Here is a 22,565-nt window from a genome sequence, read left to right on the forward strand (position 1 = left end):
TGCTACACTTGGGCACTACCACAACTAGACAACTAATAAGAAATAGTACAGCACAGTGAGAGCCTGTTTAGGACTTAAGGCAATGTCCTCACACCTAGAAATACAGGTGCCAGGGGCATGGCATAGTACATAAAGTCATTGACTGCAGAGTTGGCATCCCATATGGAAACCAATTTGAATGCCAGCTGCTCTACATTCAATCCAGGTCCCTATTAATGTGCCTGATAAAGCAATGGAAGATGGCCCAAACACTTTGGCGCCCACATCTATATGGGAGACCTGGAAGAAGCTCAGGGCTTTGGATTTGCCCAGCTCTCGTTGTTTTAGCCATTTGGTGTTGTGAATCAGTGGAGATCTCTCTGTCACTCTGTGTCTGTCTCTGTAACTCCAACTTCCAATTAAGCAGATAAATGTTTTTTAAAAAAGGAAGAAGAAGAAGGAACTGTAGTTCATGTACTGGAGGAATGTTAGTAGTTGCCTAGAACGTGATTTTGAGGATGCAGCTTCTTCCCATTCTCTGTTTTCTTTTTTCTGACTCCCAATATCTGAAATAAGTGAAATGAATGTATATCATCTCTTAGTCATCACCTCCTAATAGGTAGATTTTAAAACCAGGACGCTGAAGTTGAAGAAAAGAGACAAGATATTTGTGTATTGGGTATCAAGATGGCGGAATAGGGTAAGGACAGATTTAAATAGACAGAGAAACATCAGCCAGTGTGAAGCAAAGATGGCACATTCCAATAAATGGGAAAGAATAGACAGATGGCAGAGAGGCACCTGGAGACTGACAGACATGGGAAGGCAGTGGAGACAGCAGTGTAGTGTTGCAGTGACTGATACCCCAGCTGCATTCAGCAGGCGGTGATCTGAACTACACCAACAACTGGAATCCAGCAGCAATAAGGTAGGAAGCGACATTCACTGGGAACTCAGGAGGTGAACCCAGACAAAGAACTGCTCATCCTGCTGGTCTGTTTGATTTGACCAGGGGCAGAGACAGAGCAGCAGGTCCCAGATGGGTGGTATGGGAACAGGGTGGATTTCACAGCCCAACCACCCCTAGAGCTAAATCAGGTGCCATTTTATCCAGAGAGGCAAAGATTATGGGATAGGACAGTGCATGCACTGAGCTGGGAATGAGCTCATCTCTGGCTCAGTGACCTGCAACAATGTGGCATCCTACACGTTCCACCCAAGATAGGTCCAGGTAGCCCTCAGACCTGACTGTCAGCAGATCAAGAAGTCTAGTAGTGGCATTTCAGGCAGCATTTTGTATCGTGTAGCAAAGGCTTAAAGACTACAGGGACAACATTGAATTGCACATGGGCTGAACTGGGAGCAAACTTACTGAGCTCAATGCGTTGCACTGGTCCCATATTGAAAATAATACTGATTTTGGCATGATACAGGTCAGGATAGATCCATGTAGCTCTCAGACCTAACAGCCAACAGGTTTTGGCAAGATCAATATCACCAACAATCTAGCTATATAGGACACCTGGTATCTCCCTAATTCTAGGAATTGCTGGAAATAGAATGGGAGAAAGTTTGTACAGACAATGGTGTAGCCTCAGCATGGGATCACAGGGGGTGGAGACTGGTGAGCCAGGAGCTGGGGCTATGGAGACCATGGTGTAAGCCTAACTTAAGAACCCACACCTGGGTCCGAGGTTAGCAGCTAAAGTCCTCGCGTTGAATACACCAGGATCCCATATGGGTGCTGTTTTTAACCCCAGTGGCCCCACTTCCCATCCAGCTTCTTGCTTGTGGCCTGGGAAAACAGTCGAGGACAGCCCAAAGCTTTGGGACCCTGCACCAGCCTGGGGGACTCAGAAGAAGCTCTTGGCTCGTGGCTTCGGATCGGCTCAGCTCCAACTGTTACAGTCACTTGGGGGAGTGAATCATCAGATGGAGGATCTTCCTCTCTCTCTTCCTCTTTGTATATCTGGCTTTCCAATAAAAATAAATAAATCTTAAAAAAAAAAAAAGCCCAGACCTGTAACACGCTGGAGGGAGTGGCACAATTGACTGTAAACAAAGAGCTGTGTACCAACTACAAGAAGTAAAATTGGACTGTAGACCTGTGGGTGACACAGCTTAGAAACCTGCCTCCAGAGAGAGAATGTGCTAACCAGAAGTACAATGACCAAGAGCAAAAGAAGAGACAAAGGGACAATGAGTATTACTGAAGACTCTCCTGCAAAGGAACAAAAGCCGTTGCCAACCTCACAGTTCACTAAGTAATATATCGAGAAAATGGGGGATACAGAATTCAAAACACTTCTTATAAAACTTCTTAAGAACAAGAAGCACATAAAACAGGCATGCAAGAAATGTAAGGAACATGTCATGCAGAAAATGAATCAAGTGAAAGCTGATATATCAGAAATGGAGTAAAAAAGTAAAAGTACAGTGGAAAAAGTAAAATTACGGTGGAATGTGTCCAAAATAAAATGAAGGAGGCAGAAGAAAGAATCTCACAATTAGAAGATATTTCCTGTCACCAGGGGAAACAAACAAAAAGCTGAAAGCAGAGCTGGATTAAGCTAAAAAACAGTATTCAAGAATTAAAAGGCACTGTTAAAAGACCAAAAAGACAAAAAGAGTTATGGGAGTCCTGGAAGATGCAGAAAGAGACACTGGGTTAACAAATGTATTTAATGAAATAATAAGGGAAAATTTCCCTAATCTAGAGAAAGAATTGGGAAATAACATCCAAGAGGGGCACAAAACTCCCAACAGGGTTGACCAAAACTGATCTTCACCATGACACATGATAAGCAAGCTCTCTTAAAAAAAATAAGGAAAAGATCCTAAATGTGCATGTGAAAAAAGTCAACTGACATATAAAGGAATGTCAATTAAATTCACAGAAGATCTCTCACAGGAAACTCTATAGGCCAGAGGAGAATGGAGCAATGTGTTCCAGATTCTAAAAGCCAAAAATTGTCTGCCCAGGATAACGTGCCCAGTAAAGCTTTTCTTTGTCTTTGAAAATGAGATACAATTCTTCCACAGTAAAGAAAAGCTAAAAGAATATGCCTCTTGAAACCTGCCCTACAAAGGATACTTACAGATGTTTTCTTGACAAAGAGGAATAGTGCCCACCAAGACCAACGGCAAATGTGGAGAACATCCCATAAAATAATAGAAGACTAAATCAATGAACAACCCATTGCTAAAATGACAGGACCAAATTACCACCCATTCATATAAACCCTGAATGCAAATAGCTTAAATGCATCAATCAAGCATCATAAATTAGACTGGTATAAAAAAAAAAAACAAAACCCGTGTATTTGTTGGCTACAGGAGACACATCTCACCAACAAAGATCAGCGGGAACTGTATCTCAAGGATTTTTACTTTTTTAAATTAATTTCATCTCTTCAAAACACTTTCTTCCTCATTATTCTTCACTGACTCATAGATCATACAGTAGCATCATTTTCAAGAAGGTTCTTGAATTTATTCTTCATTTCTTCAGTGACACATTAGTCATTCAGTAGCATGTTATTTAACTTTATGATGTTTTTAATTCCTGTTTTTCTTCCTGTTGTTGATTTTGTTTTGTGGCTTTTCATTTAAGAGAATGTATAGTAACTATGTAATGGAGACTATCATATCCAAATGTGAGGATACAATGCAGTATGCATCTCTACTTCCAGATCCGAGATGGACTCCCAATGAAGGTGTTAACTATATGCTGGAGAATCTGCCATTGTCCATGGCTGCAATGATGGACATATGAATGTTTATGACGAACTCTACTATAGTAATAATATATAAGAACTCAGTGGGGGGAGGGGCTCATGGGAAAGGATAGGGAAATCCCAGGGCCTATGGAACTGTGTAATAAAATGATAATGATAATAATAAGTAAAAAATTTTAAATAAAGATATGTATGTATTTGAGAGTGTGTGTGTGTTTGTGTGTGTGTGTGTGTGTGTTGGGGAGAGTCTTTGTGTGCCAAGACAGAGGAGGAATGCTGAAGTAGCTTGTGCTCAGCTCCCACTCTGGGTTTTTTCTTACTCCTAATATGAGCCATTGCTGTCCAAACCTGCCTCCTTTGGCAAGGTCTTCACTGTCTATTGCAGACAATCGAGTATAGTCCTCCTCTGTCTCTGCCAGGTGAGTTGAAGTGGCAGGTTTGAAATGGAGGTGAAACCACTTAGGCCATTTGCTGACTCTACATCACTGGGTGTTTGGGATCAAAGGAGGGTGAGGCTCATCAATCCTACAGAGGTGGTGTTGTCTATTTATCCGTCCAAATACAGTAGATTTACTGGGGTTTTCAGGTATCTGTAGAAACAATCAACTATAACATCTTTTTAGGGGCAGGTTGAGATGATTCACAGGAACCTCAAAAAATTAATAGAATATGCAATTAAAAGTAAAATTTATTTTTGTGTGGCAATTTTTTGAAATCCACGCATATATTTTTCATAATATGCTGCTCCATGAACTCTGTGGAGACTCTTCATATATATTCCCACTTCTCTTTCTGAGATTTTTATAGATTAATCCACATGTTAGCATCAGTCATCTTGTTAAAACTGCATTATCTCCTTTTTTACAAGAAAGTGATGTTAGATCACAGGCCTCAGGTGATAAGAGAGAGTTCATTAATATCAGGTGAATTAAACACAGTGGAGGGAGATCCTTGGGAAGAGCAAAAGCAAAGGGCAGAGGAGGGTGTTGTCAAAAGGACCCTTTGGATGGATTTTATATCCCTCTAAATACAGCAGGAAGCATTTCTTCAGACTGTCTCCTACCTGAGCAAGGTATGCATCTGCCCAAAATCATTGGTTTAAGGTTGGGAGGGGTTGTGGCTCCTGGCAAAAGGTTTAGGGGTTATTCATTCTCTCCTTCATCTTTTGGCCTGGCATGCTGGTGAGAAGTAAGGCCCAGTGGGCATACCTGGTTCGTGACCGGTTGTCTAAAGTTAATTTCACGGGCCCGGCGCGGTGGCGCAAGAGGTTAAGGTCCTCGCCTTGCACACCCGGGATCCCATATGGGCGCCTGTTCTATCCCGGCAGCCCCGCTTCCCTTGCAGCTCCCTGCCTGTGGCCCGGGAAGGCAGTCAAGGACAGCCCAAAGCTTTGGGACCCTGAACCCGCATGGGAGACCCGGAAGAGGCTCCTGGCTTCGGATCGGCATAGTATCGGGCTGTTGCGCTCACTTGGGGAGTGAATCATCGGACAGAAGATCTTCCTCTCTGTCTGTCTGTATATCCGCCTTTCCAATAAAAAAATAAATAAATAATAAAGTTAATTTCACCTTGCCAGACACATGTTTCCCTGGTGAACTGAGACCAGACACTAAACTGGGAATACACCTTCCTTTCCAAGATGAATGAGTTTGCATTGTAGAGTTCTGGCACTCCTGCAGGAAATGGTTCATCAGCTTCCTGCTTGCAAGAACTGTGCCAGTACTTTCTTTGTTTCTTGACTTGAAAATAACCATTCCTGACCCATGTAATGAATTTGTGGGCCCAGAGGAAGCTATTTTCCCAATTTCCTAACCATATCCTTCTCATGCAATCCATAACACTGGAGCCATTGCCAAGAGACCTTTTTTGCATGCTGCTTACAGGCCTCACTTGCTGGCTCTGTCCTCCCCCTTGCCCAGAGTCTTCACTCAGCCTTGAGCCAGGCTGCCAATATTTCTGCCTACCTTTGAAAAATCAAGAGATAGCTTTGAAGAAAATCTATTGTCATTGAGTCCAGGACAAAGCTAGGATGTGTCAGGAAGGTAAACCATTGGTGCCACTGTTTTGCAGATTGAATCCATTTACTACTTCGTGGTGGGGGATGTTCCTGAGAAATCCAAGGAGCTTCTCCTGCAGAGAGTTTTGGAGATTTCGTATCCAGTCTACACAGTGTCCTTCAATGCCAGAGGAGGAGGCACTATGGCTTTCCTAAAGGATCTGAGTGCCAAGACACACAGCAGGTAGGCAGAAAATGCAGTCTTGAGTGACAGAAAGGGAGATGTATGCTTAGATAAGATCCACAGTGGGACTTGGATTCTTTGGGTTCTTCTCAACCGATCTGCTTCTTTGTTCTCCCTCTCCTTTCCAGTATAGTTTTTCATCTCCAGGTGTTTCTCTGTCCTGTGTCAGTCATGCCTTTTTCTTTTTGGTATTACTGATTCTTTCCCATCTTGGGGTCTTGTTGACCGCAGAAGGAACTGCTCCTCCCAGAGCTAGCCAGGTTCTAGAAATGGCAAATGTCCTGGTTCAGGGTATGGCTTTCAGCCAGTTTGAGTCCGAGTCCACTCGCTCTTTCCAGGCTGCTACAGTTTTGGCCATTTTCCTTTGCTCTAGCAGGAAAACTCTAGACAGCCCCCTGAGACTATTCAAATTACTCGATTGTATCTATGTTTTCTGTCTCCCCTGTTGCTCCCATTGAAATCACAAGTAAAAGCTGTCTCATCGCTGCCTCCCAACTGTGGGGGCCACTGCCCTGGTGCCTGCCTGTTTGTTCCCCTCTGGGTGCCCCTGCATTCAGAACCAATTCATCTGCTTGGGCTGCTGTAACAAAATACTACAAGCTGGAAATGAGGTACAGAAATGGAAATATATTTCTCACACTTGTAGAGACTGAGAAGTCCAAGGTTAAGGCCAGTTGGTGAAGGCTCTCTCTGTGCTGCCTTCTTCCCATGTCCTCATATGTTGTCAAGAGAAAGATGGCGGAGAGAGAGCATGAGAATGAGCGCCTAGGTATATTGTCTTGTAAAATTACTAATTCTGTGGATTAGGCTCTCCTGTTACAGTCTCATTTAGCCCATACTGCTGTTTCCATTTAGGCCCTATCCCTATATATAGTCATACTGGGAATCGGGGCTCCCACATAGGAATTTTAGTAGGAGACATAATTCGGTACATGGCAGTGCTGATTCATAAACTCTCTTTTCAATAGCAAGGTCCTCTGATCCTTTGGTTTCCCCATACCTGAATCATGATGAGATCTGTACTTGAAAATGAACACTACTCCCTTAGCTTGTGTTTGTGAATGCCTCGGTCCTAGCTAGGGGGAAGGAAGCCAGCTGCTTCTGTGGTTATCTGGAAAATTGCTGAGCCTCTTCCCAAGTTGGTCTGTTTGGGGACAATGTTACTGCTCAGGGCACTTGTTCTCCAATGTGGGGACTCACTCATTGTAGTGGTCCCAAGCAGCTTGTTCAAGGGCAGCAGCCTGGGCTTCGTCTTGGCAGGGTGTTGATTACACATAATAAGGGGAGCCCTGGAATAGGCATTTTAGTTAGTCTGCATAACTGCCAAGGGAGCTTGGCTGAAAGGCAGATTCCATGGTCAAAGTGTGAGGGGGTCCAGGAATCTTCACATCTAACCTTTGGCAATTCTGAAGACCACTGCTCTGGCCACTCTGAGAGCTCTTTGAGATTTTCTTCCTATCATGTACTTGGTTTCAATTCTTGGTTCCTTACTCCTGTAAAAAAGGCACAAAGGGACTCCCTGTCCTACCTTTGCTAGTGCAGAGAGAAAAAGGTAGCTGGAAGGACCACTTCTCTTGCTTTTTTTCTGCCCAGCTCTGACTAGAAGAGTAATGAGCTGCAAGCCAAGCTGCAGACTGTTAGGCTGTTCACTGCCTGGAGGTGAGTTTTGCAGAAAGGGAGGAGGCACAGGCATGCTCCTCTTATGAATGCTGTGAGCCCTTCCAAGCCAGCTCAGGCCACACCCACAGGTGGTCCCACCTGCTCTCCTCCCTGACCAGAAGCCCCATGGCTTATGGTTGATCTCCTGGCTTTGGGCTCTAACTGGAGAGCAGTTACTGGCAGGTCCAGGAAATTCCATCATGGGGGAGGCTGCCTCAGCCTAATGGCCTTCAAGCTGGACTCTGGCTGCTTCTGTGCATGAGGCTGTATGTGATGAAACCACCCAACTAGGCACAGTGCTGCATTCCACAGACTCCAGAGAGCCAATCCCAATAGCCATTTGCTGTGCATCCAGCAAAACTATATTAACCAGAGGAAACTTCTAGTCTGTTCTCCTTTCTAATTTGGCAAACAAGTCACATACTGAAAAGCACCAAAAACCTTGGCACCTAAGATGTGAGGGCTGACAAGACAAATCTCATGCATCTGCCTTCCTTATATGGCAAGAAGATAACTGCTTTTTGCCCTGGATGAGGCTCTTACAAGAGGCAGGCATGGTTTGACAGAATCTGTAGGCCTCAGGTGGGGCCATTGTAACTGACTTGTTCATAGGCATCAAGTTCTCCCACTGTCACCTGAAATTCTTTAGAAGTAGGGCTGAGGCTTCCTATGGCCCAAGTGAGTTCCCTAAGCCATTTGTTCATTTTTCTCTTCACCGTAAGCTGGGTTGCAGGATTCTCTTAGTCAGTAAGAGGCAACAGGCATAGGTGGAATTCCTCAGTTTTTCTCAAGGGAATCTGAAAGAAGTGCCATGCTACTGTTGTCTTTCTGGATTCTTCAAGGGTGCAGCTCCCCCCCCTTCCCCCGCCCCTGTCCGTGCATCCTGCTGGCACTTAGCAGGCTTTACTGGACACATCTTGTTGAGATGCATAGCCTGACTCTCCAGATTCAGGTGGAGAGCTTCAAAATGTGCATTTGTAGCAGCTCCCACACCACGGTAGGAGGAGACAGGCCCCTGAAACTTGCCCACACAGGAGTTCTTTTCATTAGTGCTTAAGCTTGGATCCTCAGGATATTGTTTGCTCAGTTAAAGTTGACTGAAGCCGGTCAGCACGAGGCAAATTATCCGATGCTGCTGGTCTCACCAGCTGTCAGCACTGAGCCCACAGAGCTGATGGGTGCTTTGGGGGAACTCTTATCATAACTCCTGGCTTGTCAACACTGTGTTGGTATGATGGTATTTTGGGAACAAAAGAAATCACAGAAGCATGGAAACACAGGATTAAGAACTACCGTTTGGTCGAGTTAATTACACTCTAATGAAAAGACACATCATCAGTTAAAATCCCAGACCACTTTGTATTATTTTGCCTCTCTTTTGCTTATGGGAATTTACGAGGCACAATTTATGAGGGAAAAGGAGTGAACACAACTAAGGTTAAAATGCATGTTCACAACAGTCAAGATGGTAACCAACCAGGAAACCCATCGCTGGATGAATGGACAAATAGAATGTGGTAAATGTGCACAGTGGAATATTTATCAGCCATTAAAATGGGGAAACATTTCTGTCATTTTTGCAGAAGCTTGAATGGAACTGGAGGACCTTGTGTTATGTGAAATAAGTTAAGCACAGAAAGGCAAATATGATATAATGTTGATCTCACAGAAGCAGAATTGGAATAGTAGTCATCAGTGCCTAGGATGTAGGGGTAGGGCAGCGCCTGGGTGTAGGGCAAGACGATGGATTAGAGGAATAATGTTCAGTAGCATAGTAGGACAACTCTGGATGACAGCAGTCAGTTGTACATTTCAAATAGCGGAGAGGATTTTGAATGTTTCCAACACAATGAAATGATAAATGTTGAAGATGATGTGTATATGCCAGGAATTTTGATCTAGTTATTATATACCATATCCATGTATTATTAAAGGTCACACTGGACCCCATAAATAAATACAATTGTATTGATTACATTTTTGAGTGCTTGGCCTCACAGAAGAACTAGTTCTCCATCCTAGGAGAATTAACAGACATGTGCAGATCCCTCTGCACCAGCCTAATGTTGAAACCCCTTTCACATTTTAGGTTCCATGCATTCGCCGAGCGTTCAGAGTGTACAGACTTCCCTACGCTTCCCCCACAGGATGGTGACAGTGAGATCGCTTGCAATTCGAGGAAACTAAAAGGAAAGCTCCCTCCAGGTACCTGGAATTCAAAATAAGCCATATATATATCATATATAAAAAAATATAATAGAAGATATATACATATAATATAGAGGATATATATATGCATATATGTATAATACCTACGTATAATCACTTAAATGATCATATAATTAGAGTTGATCTAGGTATTAGGGGTGGGCATTTGGCTTGGCAGTTAAGATACCATTGGGGCACCCATATCCCATATTTGACTGCCTGGGCCAAGTTCTGATGCCGCTCCTGATTCCAGTTTCCTTCTCATACGTATCTTGGAAGGTAACCAGTGACAGCCCAAGTACTTGGATTCCCTGTATTCCATGTGAGACCTGGATTGCGTCTGGCTCATTCTAACTTCAGCTCAACCTAATCCCAGTCAATGTAGGTGGTTGACTGGCAATTCCCCCTGCTCAGATCACTCCCCTACCCTGCTCTGATGCATCTCTAATAATTTTTTCTAAAATTGTTTTTAAAGAAATAAAGGGTTAAATAGGCACTACCCAGGTCTTCGTTATTAGTGTAGTACAAGGGCAGAGTTGATGGATGTTAATGGTGAATTTGTCAGTTTAGCAACCAGACATAAGCTCAGGGAAGTGGCTTATTAAGTTGGAATTCTCCTGGAGACATGGGCCCAAGTGTGGCAGTATCTGAGTGAGTTCTTGGCATTGCAGAGCAGCTCTGCTGCCTGAGTTAGCTGGGTGGCTGCGGTGAGGGTGCCTGTAATTCTTAGGACATAGGGTGGGGAGGGTTCTCGGCTGTGCTTCCTGTGATGAAAGCAGTACTTGTAGATTGACCTTCCCCCTTGTGAGGGCCAAGGCCAGAAAGCAACCTTTGTGTTGGCTGAATCAACTTTCCCTTTTATTCAGGGACTATGGTCAGAGACCACTTGATAGAGCACAGAAAATGAGGTCACAAAGTGAACAAGAAATAAGGCTGAGTCAGGAAAATGGCCAAAGTTTACTCAGAAAGCCTGGAGATGCAAGTTTGTTTGGAGCTGATAAAATTGCCAAGTGCCAGAGACCCTGAATCAACACTACCACAAAAAGGAAGGGAGGAAGGTGGCTGCTGTCTGATGATGTGGCACAGTAGACAGGCAGAAAGAACCCTGAGAAAGTCCACCTTGTCTCCACCCACCTGGTCATTTGTTGTGAGAGTTCTAGCTTCGCTGTCAGGCAGGGACTAGTCTTGGAGTGTAGGGAAGCTGCAGCATACGGATGCTTGAAAGATTCTTCTGCCAACACAGTATAGTTGCAGAGGTTCCCTGGAGAAGCTCACTGGAACTGAAAGCAGGAGGCAGTTGCATTACCAGGCCAGGTTGTCAGTTGAAGAGAAAGACAAGGGTTCAGGTTATGAAGTCCATTGCTGATGTGCACTTTGTGGATGTAAGGTCAGTGATGCCCCAAAGCAGAGCATGGGAGAGGTTCCTGTACATGACTAGGATACAACTTTATGCAATTGGGGAAAAAATGCCAATTGATAAGATTTCTGTTAATCTAAGAAGAATGCAGGGTATAACCCATGCTTATTGAAAGTATTTTGTAAGATTAAATTTAGTGGACAATGATTTAATCAAGGTAAAGAGGGTAGGTGTCAGCAGCACTCCACGTCCCCCCGTCTCCCGCCCCGCCCCAGGGAGCCAGTCACTGTAAATGAGGTTTAATTTTGATCTGTGTATTCTGTAGCACCTTAGTCTGCTTTCTGATCCTATCATGGAATACCTGAGACTGAGTAATTCATATAGAACATAGATTCATTTGGCTCACAACTCTAAAAGCTGGCAAGTACAAGAACATGGCCCTGGCATCTGGTGGGGACCTTCATGCCATGTCATGCCATGGCAGAGAATAGAAGGGTAAGAGAGGGTAGAAGTGAGGGAGCAAGAAAGGAGCAACCTCACTTTGATAACAAATTAAACAAGTACCCTTCTGTGCTAAGCAAGCCACTCCTGTGATGCTGGCATTAATACATTGGGGCCTTGTGATCAGATCACTTCTTGCAGGCCTCACTTGGCAGCATCGATGCACTGGGGACTAACTTCCCACTGTATGAACTTCGGGGGCATCTGGCAGTTGAGTTCATAAAGAAAAGCATACCTGGCTGCAGAAGTCACACTTCCTCCAACCTATCACCTTCTCCATCCCGTGAAGCATACAGATTAAATTACAAAGAAAAGCATTTTTCTTAGAGTTGAAGTGTTCAGCAGGACTTGCCATTCTAAATCCATTACATGATCACATGATTTGAATTTGAGGGGAGAGTCTCAAATGCTAACGATGCAATCATCTCTCCTCCATCCATCACAATGTCCCAGAAATGCCAGCGTATAAAGGCTACCCCTCTCACTGCAAAGCTGTCCTGATGTCTCTGGGGCAGACTCTTGTGGTTTGGAAAGTATGTGGTTTTCAACCTCATCTGGCCTCAGTTTTTTGTTCCATTTTTCTGATCCATTCGTCTCCCCCCATTATCTTATTAACTGTTTCAAGCTTCACTCTGGTTCGGTTCCTCCTTAGGAGATAATTTTGCCTCCTATTGTATATAAAATAAAAGCTATCATGTGAGAGGCTGGAGAAGCATTTCTCAGAAGATTCACCTGGAAATTTGAAAGGAATTTCCTGTTGTTATTGACTTTTCTGGATTCAAAAGACGAGCTTACCATTACCCCATGCTATGCACCAGTACAAAAATTACTCTGTCATCATGATAAAGAATATTTATAAAAATTATAGCAAGATATACATAACATGATATGTATCATCTAGCCCACTTAAAAAATTATTCAAAAGGGAGTTTGCATCTGCTGACTTGTTGCCCCAAAGCCTGCAATGGTCAAGACTGGGCTAGGGAACCAACTTACTTGAGCCATCCCTTTTGCCTTCCTGGTACCCAGGGTCTGTGTTGATGGGAAGCTGGAGTCAGGGACCCGTAACAGGAATTGAAATTCGTCATTTCAACATGGGATGTGACATCTTAATGCTACCTGAACTTCCTGCTCCTTCTTAAAACCACTTTTAAGTGTGTATATCAGTATTGCTATCTGGTTGTGCAATTACCACTCACATCTCTAAAAAACTTTTTATCTTCTCAAATTAAAATTCTATGCCGATTAGGCAATAACTTTCCTGAGATCAGGTGATTTGTAAGGAATAGGAATTTGTTTCTCACAGTGTGGGAGGCAGGGAAGTCCTAGATTCTGGTGAGTGCATACTGTCTGCTTCCAAGTTGGGGTCTGGTTTGCTGCAGTCACTGGAGGGGATGGATGCTTGTGTCCTCTTGTGGACAGGAGAAGGAGAGGTGAAACTGGTTGCTCCCTCCAACCTCTTTTATAAGAATGCTACTCCATTCCCAAAGGAATGATTTAACCCTTCTCCCAGCTAGCAGGGTTCATTTATTTTATTTTATTAAATTTTTTAAAAAGATGTATTCATTTTTATTCATTTTTATTTGAGAGAAAGAATGACAGCTCTTCCATCTGCTGGTTCACTCTCCAAAAAGCTGAACTGATCCAAAGCCAGGAGCTTCTTCTGGGTTCCCCATGTGGGTACAGGGTCCCAAGGATTTCGCCACTTTCCAGGCCATAAGCAGGGAACCGGATCAGAAGTGGAACAGCTGAGACATGAATTGGTACCCATCTGGGATGCCGGCACCTGAGGTTAGAGGATTAGCTTGTTCAGCCACAGCACCAGCCCCAGGCCTCACCTGTTAATATTCCCACCTTGGACATTACTTTCCAACATACATTCAAATCATAGCACCTTGTTTTCCTTCCCCTGAACCCTGACAATCTTCATGCTGCTCTCTGTGTCTTGGAATCTGACTACTGTAGGCATGTCACAAATAAGAGGAATCATCCAGTATTTGATGAGCTCTAACTGGCTTATTTTGCTTAGAATAATGCCTATCAATGGTGTAGCATGTTTACGACTGAATAAGAACAGCCCTTTGTATGTATAAACCTCATTTTATAAATCTCGTATCCATTAACTCATTCAACATTGGGCACCTGGATGCTTCTCCATTTTTGTGATTGAGAATAATACTGCTGTGAACATGGGTGGCCAGGCAGCTCTTTGAAACCCTGATTTCCATTCTTTTGAGTTATATACTCAGAAGTAGAAATTTTAAATCATGTCTGGTGATTCTATTTTTAGGTTTTTAGAGGAAACTCCATATGATGTCCCATAGCAACAGCACCATTTTACGCTCCTACCAACAGTGTGCAGTTGTCTCGCATCCTTACCCACTTCTGTTATTTTCTTTATTTTGGGTTATAACCACATCAGTACATACAAGGTGGTATGGTTTTGATTTAGCTTTTCCAGTTATTAGTGATGTTGAGCATCATTTCATATGTTGCTTGAGATAAACATTTCTGAAATTTTTATTTTTAAAAATTGAGATTAATACAAAAAACTCACAATGAACAAAATATTGGAATTTTGAGTGAAGGCAGGATCCATCAGTGCTATTTGAGATCATATTAGACCTGATCCAAGGAGAAAAAAATCTATAGCTCTCTATACAAAGGGACTTCAGAAAGTTCATGGAAAATGGAATTAAAAAATATGTCTTAGTGCTAAAAAGTTTTTAAGTTCATGTGCATGCAAGACCTTCAAAAATTTCCTATAACTGCATGATACAAAAGACAATGCAGTATTTTTTCTAGGTTGTTGAAACTATTTTTAGAAGGTTGAAACAGGCATATATATAACCCACAGTTATCTGTGGAGGACATTCTTATCACTGTATTTTTTAATTTGTCAAATGTAATTCAAAGCTGTAACTGACAGCTCTATACTGGAAATGAGACAAAAAACTAGTAGATTTTTGAATATTTTTAACTTGATGAATCTGCTTTCATCAAAATTAGAAAAAATAAAATTAGCATCAACTGGTATGAACAAAATAAATGTAAAATACTATACATTTTAATATTTCTACTTGAAGTGTTTTAGTGTGCTTTTTAATTAGCTTAATATTCTAGAAAATGATTATCCATTAAAAATACACTGGATCGGTAAAGGAAGATGGCCGACGTAGGAGGAAGGCTGTGAGGGAGCGTCTAGTGAGAGAGGGATAGAACGCTACAGAAGCAGCAAAGAGGAACAGCAGGGAACCGCAGGGAGAGGTCCGTGAAGCTCCCTGGGACAGTGTGGAGCCAAAAAGATCCACACAACTCGGAAGAACAACGAGAACGGAGCAGGGCAAAGTCAGAGAAACCGACATCCCACTCCAGACCTGCTGAGTCACTTTTGAAAACGGCCTGACGGGAGACGCGGCCAGCTCGGAGGCGGGGAGATCAGGGGGATCATCGCCGGCGGGAGGCCTTTGGCAGCGGTGGAGGCAGACTGCAGCAGCCGGACGTTTGGTGAGCTGGGGGTTGACGTGGCAGCCTCCGCATTTCTCGCCCCCTGCTGAGGTTTCAGCCTCTGAGAACGCGGAGCAGGCGGCCGAAACTGTTGGGTCTGTGTGGAACTACGCACAGTGGTGTTGTGTTGGTGGCTGAGGGGGCCCGCGGGAAGGCGCCTCGGATGTTCCTGCGCTGAGGGGACCAGTGCGACTCGGTGCGCAAAGGCAGCTGGCGAGGGTCTGGAGTCCCCCACATCCTGCCTGGTGAGTGCACGAAACCACCGAGCGCACTGGTGAGTGCGCCGCACCGAGCGGGCTGGGCGCCCCGCCTGCAGCAGCAGCACCTCCGCAGCGCAGGTGTCAGGTGTCAGGAGAACTCTGAGATTTGGGAAGTGTAGGGCTGTGTGTCCCTGACACGCAGGTACCACTCCCATAGAGGGAACTGCTCACTTCTCGCCTCCCACCCTGCAGTTCTGAGCGTGGGCGACCCACCAGGAGAGCCCTGAAAACTCCTGCACCAAACTGACACGGTGCGAACCTGCCGTGAAGTCATTATAACAGGGCGCCTGGGCCACTCCTCTGCTAAGGGCCTGTGTGGGGGAGCCACACGGGAGCAGGGGCTCTGAACACCCACACACCACGAGTGGTGGATTCACTGCACAAGAGCCACGCCCAGAAAGTGCCTCACCCACAGTCCCGTGTGTGGGAGACGCACCAGGTGGGCTCTGAAAAACCCTGCAGTCCCTGACACGGAGAACGCAGGGAGAAAGCACATAAAACCTTCTACGCCCTGCGGATTCCCGTGAAGGGGGCACACCCAGAGAGCGCCTCCATCCCTCCACGCCCTGGGGTGTCACACCTGTAGAAGAGGTGCCCAGAGTGTGCCTGGAATCCACTGGGCCCCCAAGGTGGTGCTCTACAGCCCCGGGCCCTGAGAACGCACCAACGGTGCCTTGAAAATTACCACGCCCGGCAACACCACGCCTGCAGGCTCCAATCTCTACAGGAAAGCACCTGACAGCCCCTCAACACACGGGTCCATTTGCCTCACCAGAATACACCAACGCAATGGGAAAAACCACCAGAAAGAGTTGTGCTCCAGATGAAAGAGCCAGCACCCCACCAAACAAGGGCCAAAAGCCATTATCAATATCGACGATACGAGATGAAGACATGGAAGTGTTACCAGCAAAGGAATTGATGAAAATAATGCTAAAATTTCTCAGAGACGTGGACACAAAGCTGGAAGACCTCCAGAACCGCATAATCACCGAAATACAACAAATCAAAACCAAACTGGACGCCCAAGATAATAAGATTGAAAGCCTCATCAACAGAATAAATGCGGCAGAGGAAAGGATCTCTGAAACAGAAGACACACAAAATGAAAGTGCCCAGCGAATCAAACAGCTGGAGACAAACCTCAGCAAAACTAATAAAATGATGCAAGAGATGAAGGATTACCTTAGAAAATTGAATATTCGGATCATCGGCCTCCCTGAGGGAGTAGAAAGAGAATCTGGGATGCAAGCAGTGCTCGATGAAATTATACAGGAAAACTTCCAAAACACTTGGAACACGAATCCACCCTGCATACAGGATGGACAGAGAACTCCCAACAGACATGATCCAAAGAGATCTTCACCCAGACACACGGTGCTCAAGTTCTACTCCAATGAAGACAAAGAAGGAATCCTGAGACAAGTACGAAGTAGAGAAAAGATCACATACAGGGGAAAACCCATCAGAATCACTGCTGACTTCTCCGAAGAGACCCTACAAGCAAGGAGAGAATGGACAAAGATCTTCCAAGTCCTGAAACAAAACAACTGTCAACCAAAAATAATCTACCCAGCAAAGATCTCATTTGTATATGAGAACGAAATCAGATACTTCAATAGCAAAGAAAAACTAGAAGAATATGTCTACACAAAACCAGCTCTGCAAAGTCTCCTTAGAAATGCGCTAGTCCCGGACAAAAAGGAGGCAAATCACAAACAAAGTTGGCAAATAAGAAGGTCTCCAAACTAAAGGCCGCACAAACAAGACAATTACATAGGCAACAACACACACACAACACAATCACATGGCAGGGCAAAATTGGAACCTCTCAATTTTAACTCTCAACACAAATGGTCTAAATTCACCAATCAAACGACAGAGATTAATAGAATGGATCATCAAACAAGACCCAACCATCTGTTGCCTACAAGAAACGCATCTAACCAGAAAGGATGCAAAGAAACTGAAAGTGAAGGGATGGAAAAAGATATTTCACGCCAATAGACGAGAAAAAAAAGCTGGGGTAGCTATCCTAATTTCAGACGAGATAGATTTCATTCTAACTAACATCAAAAGAGACAGGGAAGGCCATTTTATACTGGTGAAAGGAATGATCCATCAAGAAGCAATCACCATCATTAATGTTTATGCACCGAATCTTAATGCACCTACTTACGTAAAGCAATTACTTACAGACTTAAGGGAAGACATAGACACCCGCACAATTCTTGTAGGCGATCTCAACACACCTCTAACAACAATGGACTGGTCTACGAAACAAAAACTCAACAAAGAAACAACAGAGCTCACACAAACAATAGAACAACTGGACTTAGTAGACATATATAGAACTTTTTATCCTAAGGCCACAGACTATACATTCTTCTCAGCGGTGCATGGCACCTTCTCCAGAATCGACCACATGATAGGACATAAAGCGAATCTAAACAACTTCCAAAACATTAGTATCATACCATGTACCCTCTCAGACCACCATGGGATGAAACTGGAAATCAACAACTCAAAACTCCCCAGGAAGTATAGGCACTCTTGGAAATTGAACAATATGCTATTAAACGAACAATGGGTCAGAGAAGAAATTAAAGATGAGATAAAAAAATTTATGGAAACCAATGAAAACTCTGATACAACATTCCAAAACTTGTGGGACACCGCCAAAGCAGTGCTACGAGGTAGATTCATCGCAATCGGAGCCCATGTCAAGGCCCAAGAAAGACGCCAAATACAGGAACTAACCTCACACCTCCAGGATCTGGAAAAACAGCAGCAGAAGAGTCCCACGCACAATAGGAAACAAGAAATCATCAAAACAAGGGAGGAGATAAACCAAATAGAAATCAAAAAAACTATACATAAAATCAACAAATCAAAAAGTTGGTTTTTTGAGAAAATAAACAAAATAGACACTCCACTGGCCCGATTGACCAAAAAAAAACAAGAGAAAGTGAGAATCAATAGCATTAAAGATGAAAAAGGCAACATAACAACAGACACTGCAATCATTAAGAAAATAATTAGAAATTACTACAAAGAACTGTACTCCCACAAATTTGAGGACCACCAAGAAATAGAAAAGTTCTTGGACTCCCACCACTTACCAAAACTCAGTCCGGAGGCAACTGCAGAATTAAATAAACCCATAACCGAGGTAGAGATAGAAACAGTCATCAAAGATCTCCCAACGAAAAAAAGCCCAGGCCCAGACGGCTTCACTACAGAATTCTACAAAACATTCCGAACAGAACTAACCCCAATCCTCTACAAGCTCTTCAAAACAATAGAGGAGGAAGCAACCCTCCCAAACTCATTCTATGAAGCTAACATCACCTTAATCCCAAAACCGGACAGAGAACCATCAGAGAAGGAAAACTACAGACCTATTTCTCTGATGAACATTGATGCTAAAATTCTCAACAAAATCCTAGCCAATAGAATTCAAAAAATCATCAGACAGATCATTCATCCGGATCAAGTAGGATTCATCCCTGGAATGCAGGGATGGTTCAACATTCGGAAATCCATAAATGTTATAAACCACATCCAAAAACTGCAAAACAAGAACCACATGATAGTTTCAATAGATGCAGAAAAAGCTTTCGACAAAATCCAACACCTCTTCATGCTAAAAACTCTAGCCAAAGTAGGCATAGATGGGAAAATCCACAACATAATCAAAGCAATTTATGAAAAACCCAATGCCAGTATCATACTGAATGGAGAAAAGCTAGAACCCTTCCCACTGCGATCTGGAACAAGACAAGGGTGCCCGCTATCACCACTGCTATTCAACATAGTCCTAGAGGTACTTGCAGAGGCCATAAGACAAGAAAAAGAAATCAAAGGCATACGTATAGGAAACGAAGAAGTCAAGCTTTCACTATATGCAGATGACATAATCCTATACATAGAAAAACCAGGAGACTCAATACAGAAACTGCTAGAACTTATACGAGAGTTTGGCAGAGTGGCGGGGTACAAAATTAACGAACAAAAATCAACAGCCATAGTGTACGCAAATAACACCAAGATGGAAGAAGATCTAACCAACAGGATACCATTCAAAATAGCAGAGAGAAGTATGAAGTATTTGGGAATAAATTTAACCAAAAGCGTAGGCGACCTATTCGAAGAAAACTACAAACTATTTAAAAAGGAAATTGAACAAAACCTCAAAAGATGGAATAACATCCCGTGCTCCTGGATAGGCAAAATCAATATCATTAAAATGTCTATACTACCACAAGCAATATACATTTTCAATGCAATTCCAATCAAATTGCCCAAAACATTCTTCACGGAACTGGATACAATGATTCAAGAGTTCATCTGGAAACACAAAAAACCACGAATAGCTAGAACCATCCTGAAAAATAAGAAGTTAGCAGGGGGAATCACAATCCCGGACCTCTGGACATACTATAGAGCAGTGGTTATCAAAACAGCCTGGTACTGGCACAAAGACAGAAAGGAAGATCAATGGAATAGAATAGAAGCACCAAAAGGGAACCCACACAAATACAGCCAATTAATCTTTGACAAAAAGACCAATGACAACTCAAGCAAGTGGGAAGGCCTCTTTAATAAATGTTGTTGGGACAACTGGCTGATAGCCTGTAGAAACAAAAAGATAGACCCACATCTATCACCATACACCAAGATCCAATCTACATGGATAAAAGACCTAAACCTACATCCAGAAACCTTCAAACTCTTGCAGGAAAATGTAGGAAATACCCTGCAAGACCTAGGAGTAGGTTCCGACTTTCTAAGAAGGACACCAAAAGCAATAGCAGTTGAGAACAGAATAAACAAATGGGACCTCATCAAACTAAGAAGCTTCTGTACAGCAAGGGAAACAATCAACAAAGTAAAAAAGCAACCCACAGAGTGGGAGAAGATCTTTGCACACGATATAGGCGATAGGGGGCTAATTTCCAGGATATACAAAGAACTTCAAAACAACCAAAAAACCAAAACAAACAAGCCACTCAAGAAATGGGCACGGGAAATGGGCAAACATTTCACAAAGGAACAAGTCCAAATGGCAAACAAACATATGAAAAAATGTTCCAGCTCCCTAGCAATAAGGGAAATCCAAATTAAAACATCGATGAGGTACCACCTAACACCAGTAAGATTGGCCCACATAAACAAGAACACCAACGACGCTTGCTGGCGAGGATGTGGGGAAAAGGGAACCCTACTCCACTGCTGGTGGAGCTGCAAATTGGTACAGCCTTTATGGAAATCAGTCTGGAGAACACTCAAACAACTCAAAATCTGCATACCATATGACCCAGCAATAGCACTCCTAGGAATATATCCAAAACACCTGTTTTACGACAAACCAACATGCATCCCTATGTTCATTGCAGCACAATCAGTAATTGCATAAACATGGAAGCAACCGAAATGCCCATCAGCAGAAGATTGGATAAGAAAGCTTTGGTTCATCTACTCCATGGAATACTACTCAGCTATTAAAAAAAACAAAATGCAGTTCTTTGTGGCTAAATGGGCACAACTGGAAACTATAATGCTAAGGGAAATGAGTGAATCCCAAAAGATTAGATACCACATGTTTGCCTTGATTTAACCTGTAATTTTTTGTTTGGTTGTTTGTTATTTTTTGAACCTGTCATTGATACTGTCTCAACCCAGATGTTTCGAAGAATGGAACTTGCATTATTTTTAACATATTGTTTACCCATTACTATGTCAATTAATTCCATAATGTTGTATATTGATACTGAGGCCTTGTTGGGGCTTTTAACTGACCGGATCTTTACTCTGTTAGACCTATCTTCAGACCATAGAAGGTCTCCCCAAGAGGCCACTGAACTTATCTGGACAATAAGACGCTGAACTTTATGCTAGGCATGTGTTTGCAAGCAATGAATCTCAACTGAACTTGAACTATGGTTATGCAACAAGGTGGAGGAATCCACCATGGGGGGAGGGGTATGGGAGGGGTGGGGGGAATCCCCAGCGCCTATAAAACTGTACTACATAATACAATGCAAGCAACAATAAAAAAAAAAATACACTGGATCATCTATATGGGATTGTGTGTTTTTCTCATGTGCTTCCATCTCCAGTGTGTCTCTGTATGGCTCTGCTCATCTGGTCCTTCCCAGCCTTTCCGCTTCTTCACTTTTCCACATGCAGTGTACTCTAGACCTGTCTAAATGCCCGCTGTCTCCTTAGGACATTTTATCTCATTTGGGCTGTCTTTAGATGCCTCTTCTCCTCTTCTTTATAAACCTTGCCTCTCTAAAAGCCTTCGCTGACCTGCCTCTCCTTTCTGCCTTTTAGGCTGCTTGTGAGGCATCTGCTGTAGTGGATGAGGATGCAGGCAAGATACTCTTTTTTAATGATAGTTTGGGAAGGGTCCTGAGACCAGAGTGGCCAAAAATCTTCTGTTCATAAACTCTGATATGCTAGACAGATCCATGAACTATTTCATAACTATATTTTATTGTTTTTCTTGGCTTTGCACTGGGGTAGTGATGAGGGTGAGCATCAGAAGATTTAGCAGGCAGCACTGAATAAGACAAAGAAGAAGTGGGCTATGGGGGAGCATATCTCATATTTCATGACATGATCTCAGTCATCCAATCTCCTGAAGAAAACCCCCATATCTTGAAAGAAGTAACTTTTCATTTGCCAGAGCAGGTGGGACTAAGTCACAGGCCTGTTCTGGGCATACCTGGCTAAGTGGGTTGTCAACCCCAAGTAGGGTGCCTGGCACTGGCTGGTCTTCTCAGCTTTCACTTCCAAAAATAACTTCCCACTTTAAACATTCTGCTTCCTCCCAGCACAGGTCCATCCCATTCCAGGAATATTCAACAGGCTCACCTGGGTGCCCCTCATGGGGAGAACTGGATCTTCAGCTTAGATTTAACAGTCATTGAGAGAATGAATATGGTGTATGTTGCTGGCCTGAAGCTACAGCTCTGTGTTTTTCCTCCTCACAGCCATCCTTACCTTTGACTTCTGATTGAGTTGGCTGAGTCCCTGCTCCTTTCTGGAGCAGAGAGCAGGGCAGGGACTGCGGTGTTGGGTAGCTAACACTCTCCATTCCCATGTATGT

General features: G+C 43.4%; 1 protein-coding gene across 1 annotated transcript in view; it reads left to right on the top strand.

The window, feature by feature from the left end:
- VWA3B (von Willebrand factor A domain containing 3B) overlaps positions 1–22,565 on the top strand; it is a 231,064-nt gene that overhangs the window by 26,960 nt on the left and 181,539 nt on the right. Inside the window, exons 6-7 of the mRNA XM_040994133.1 lie at positions 5,787–5,956; positions 9,705–9,820. Of these exons, the coding sequence (XP_040850067.1) occupies positions 5,787–5,956; positions 9,705–9,820 (286 nt within the window). The remainder of the gene's footprint in view (positions 1–5,786; positions 5,957–9,704; positions 9,821–22,565) is intronic.

Source organism: Ochotona curzoniae, unplaced genomic scaffold (assembly GCF_017591425.1).
Source record: "Ochotona curzoniae isolate NIBS_2020 unplaced genomic scaffold, NIBS_Ocur_1.0 contig_883, whole genome shotgun sequence".
In the NCBI taxonomy this organism is placed as follows: Eukaryota; Metazoa; Chordata; class Mammalia; order Lagomorpha; family Ochotonidae; genus Ochotona; species Ochotona curzoniae.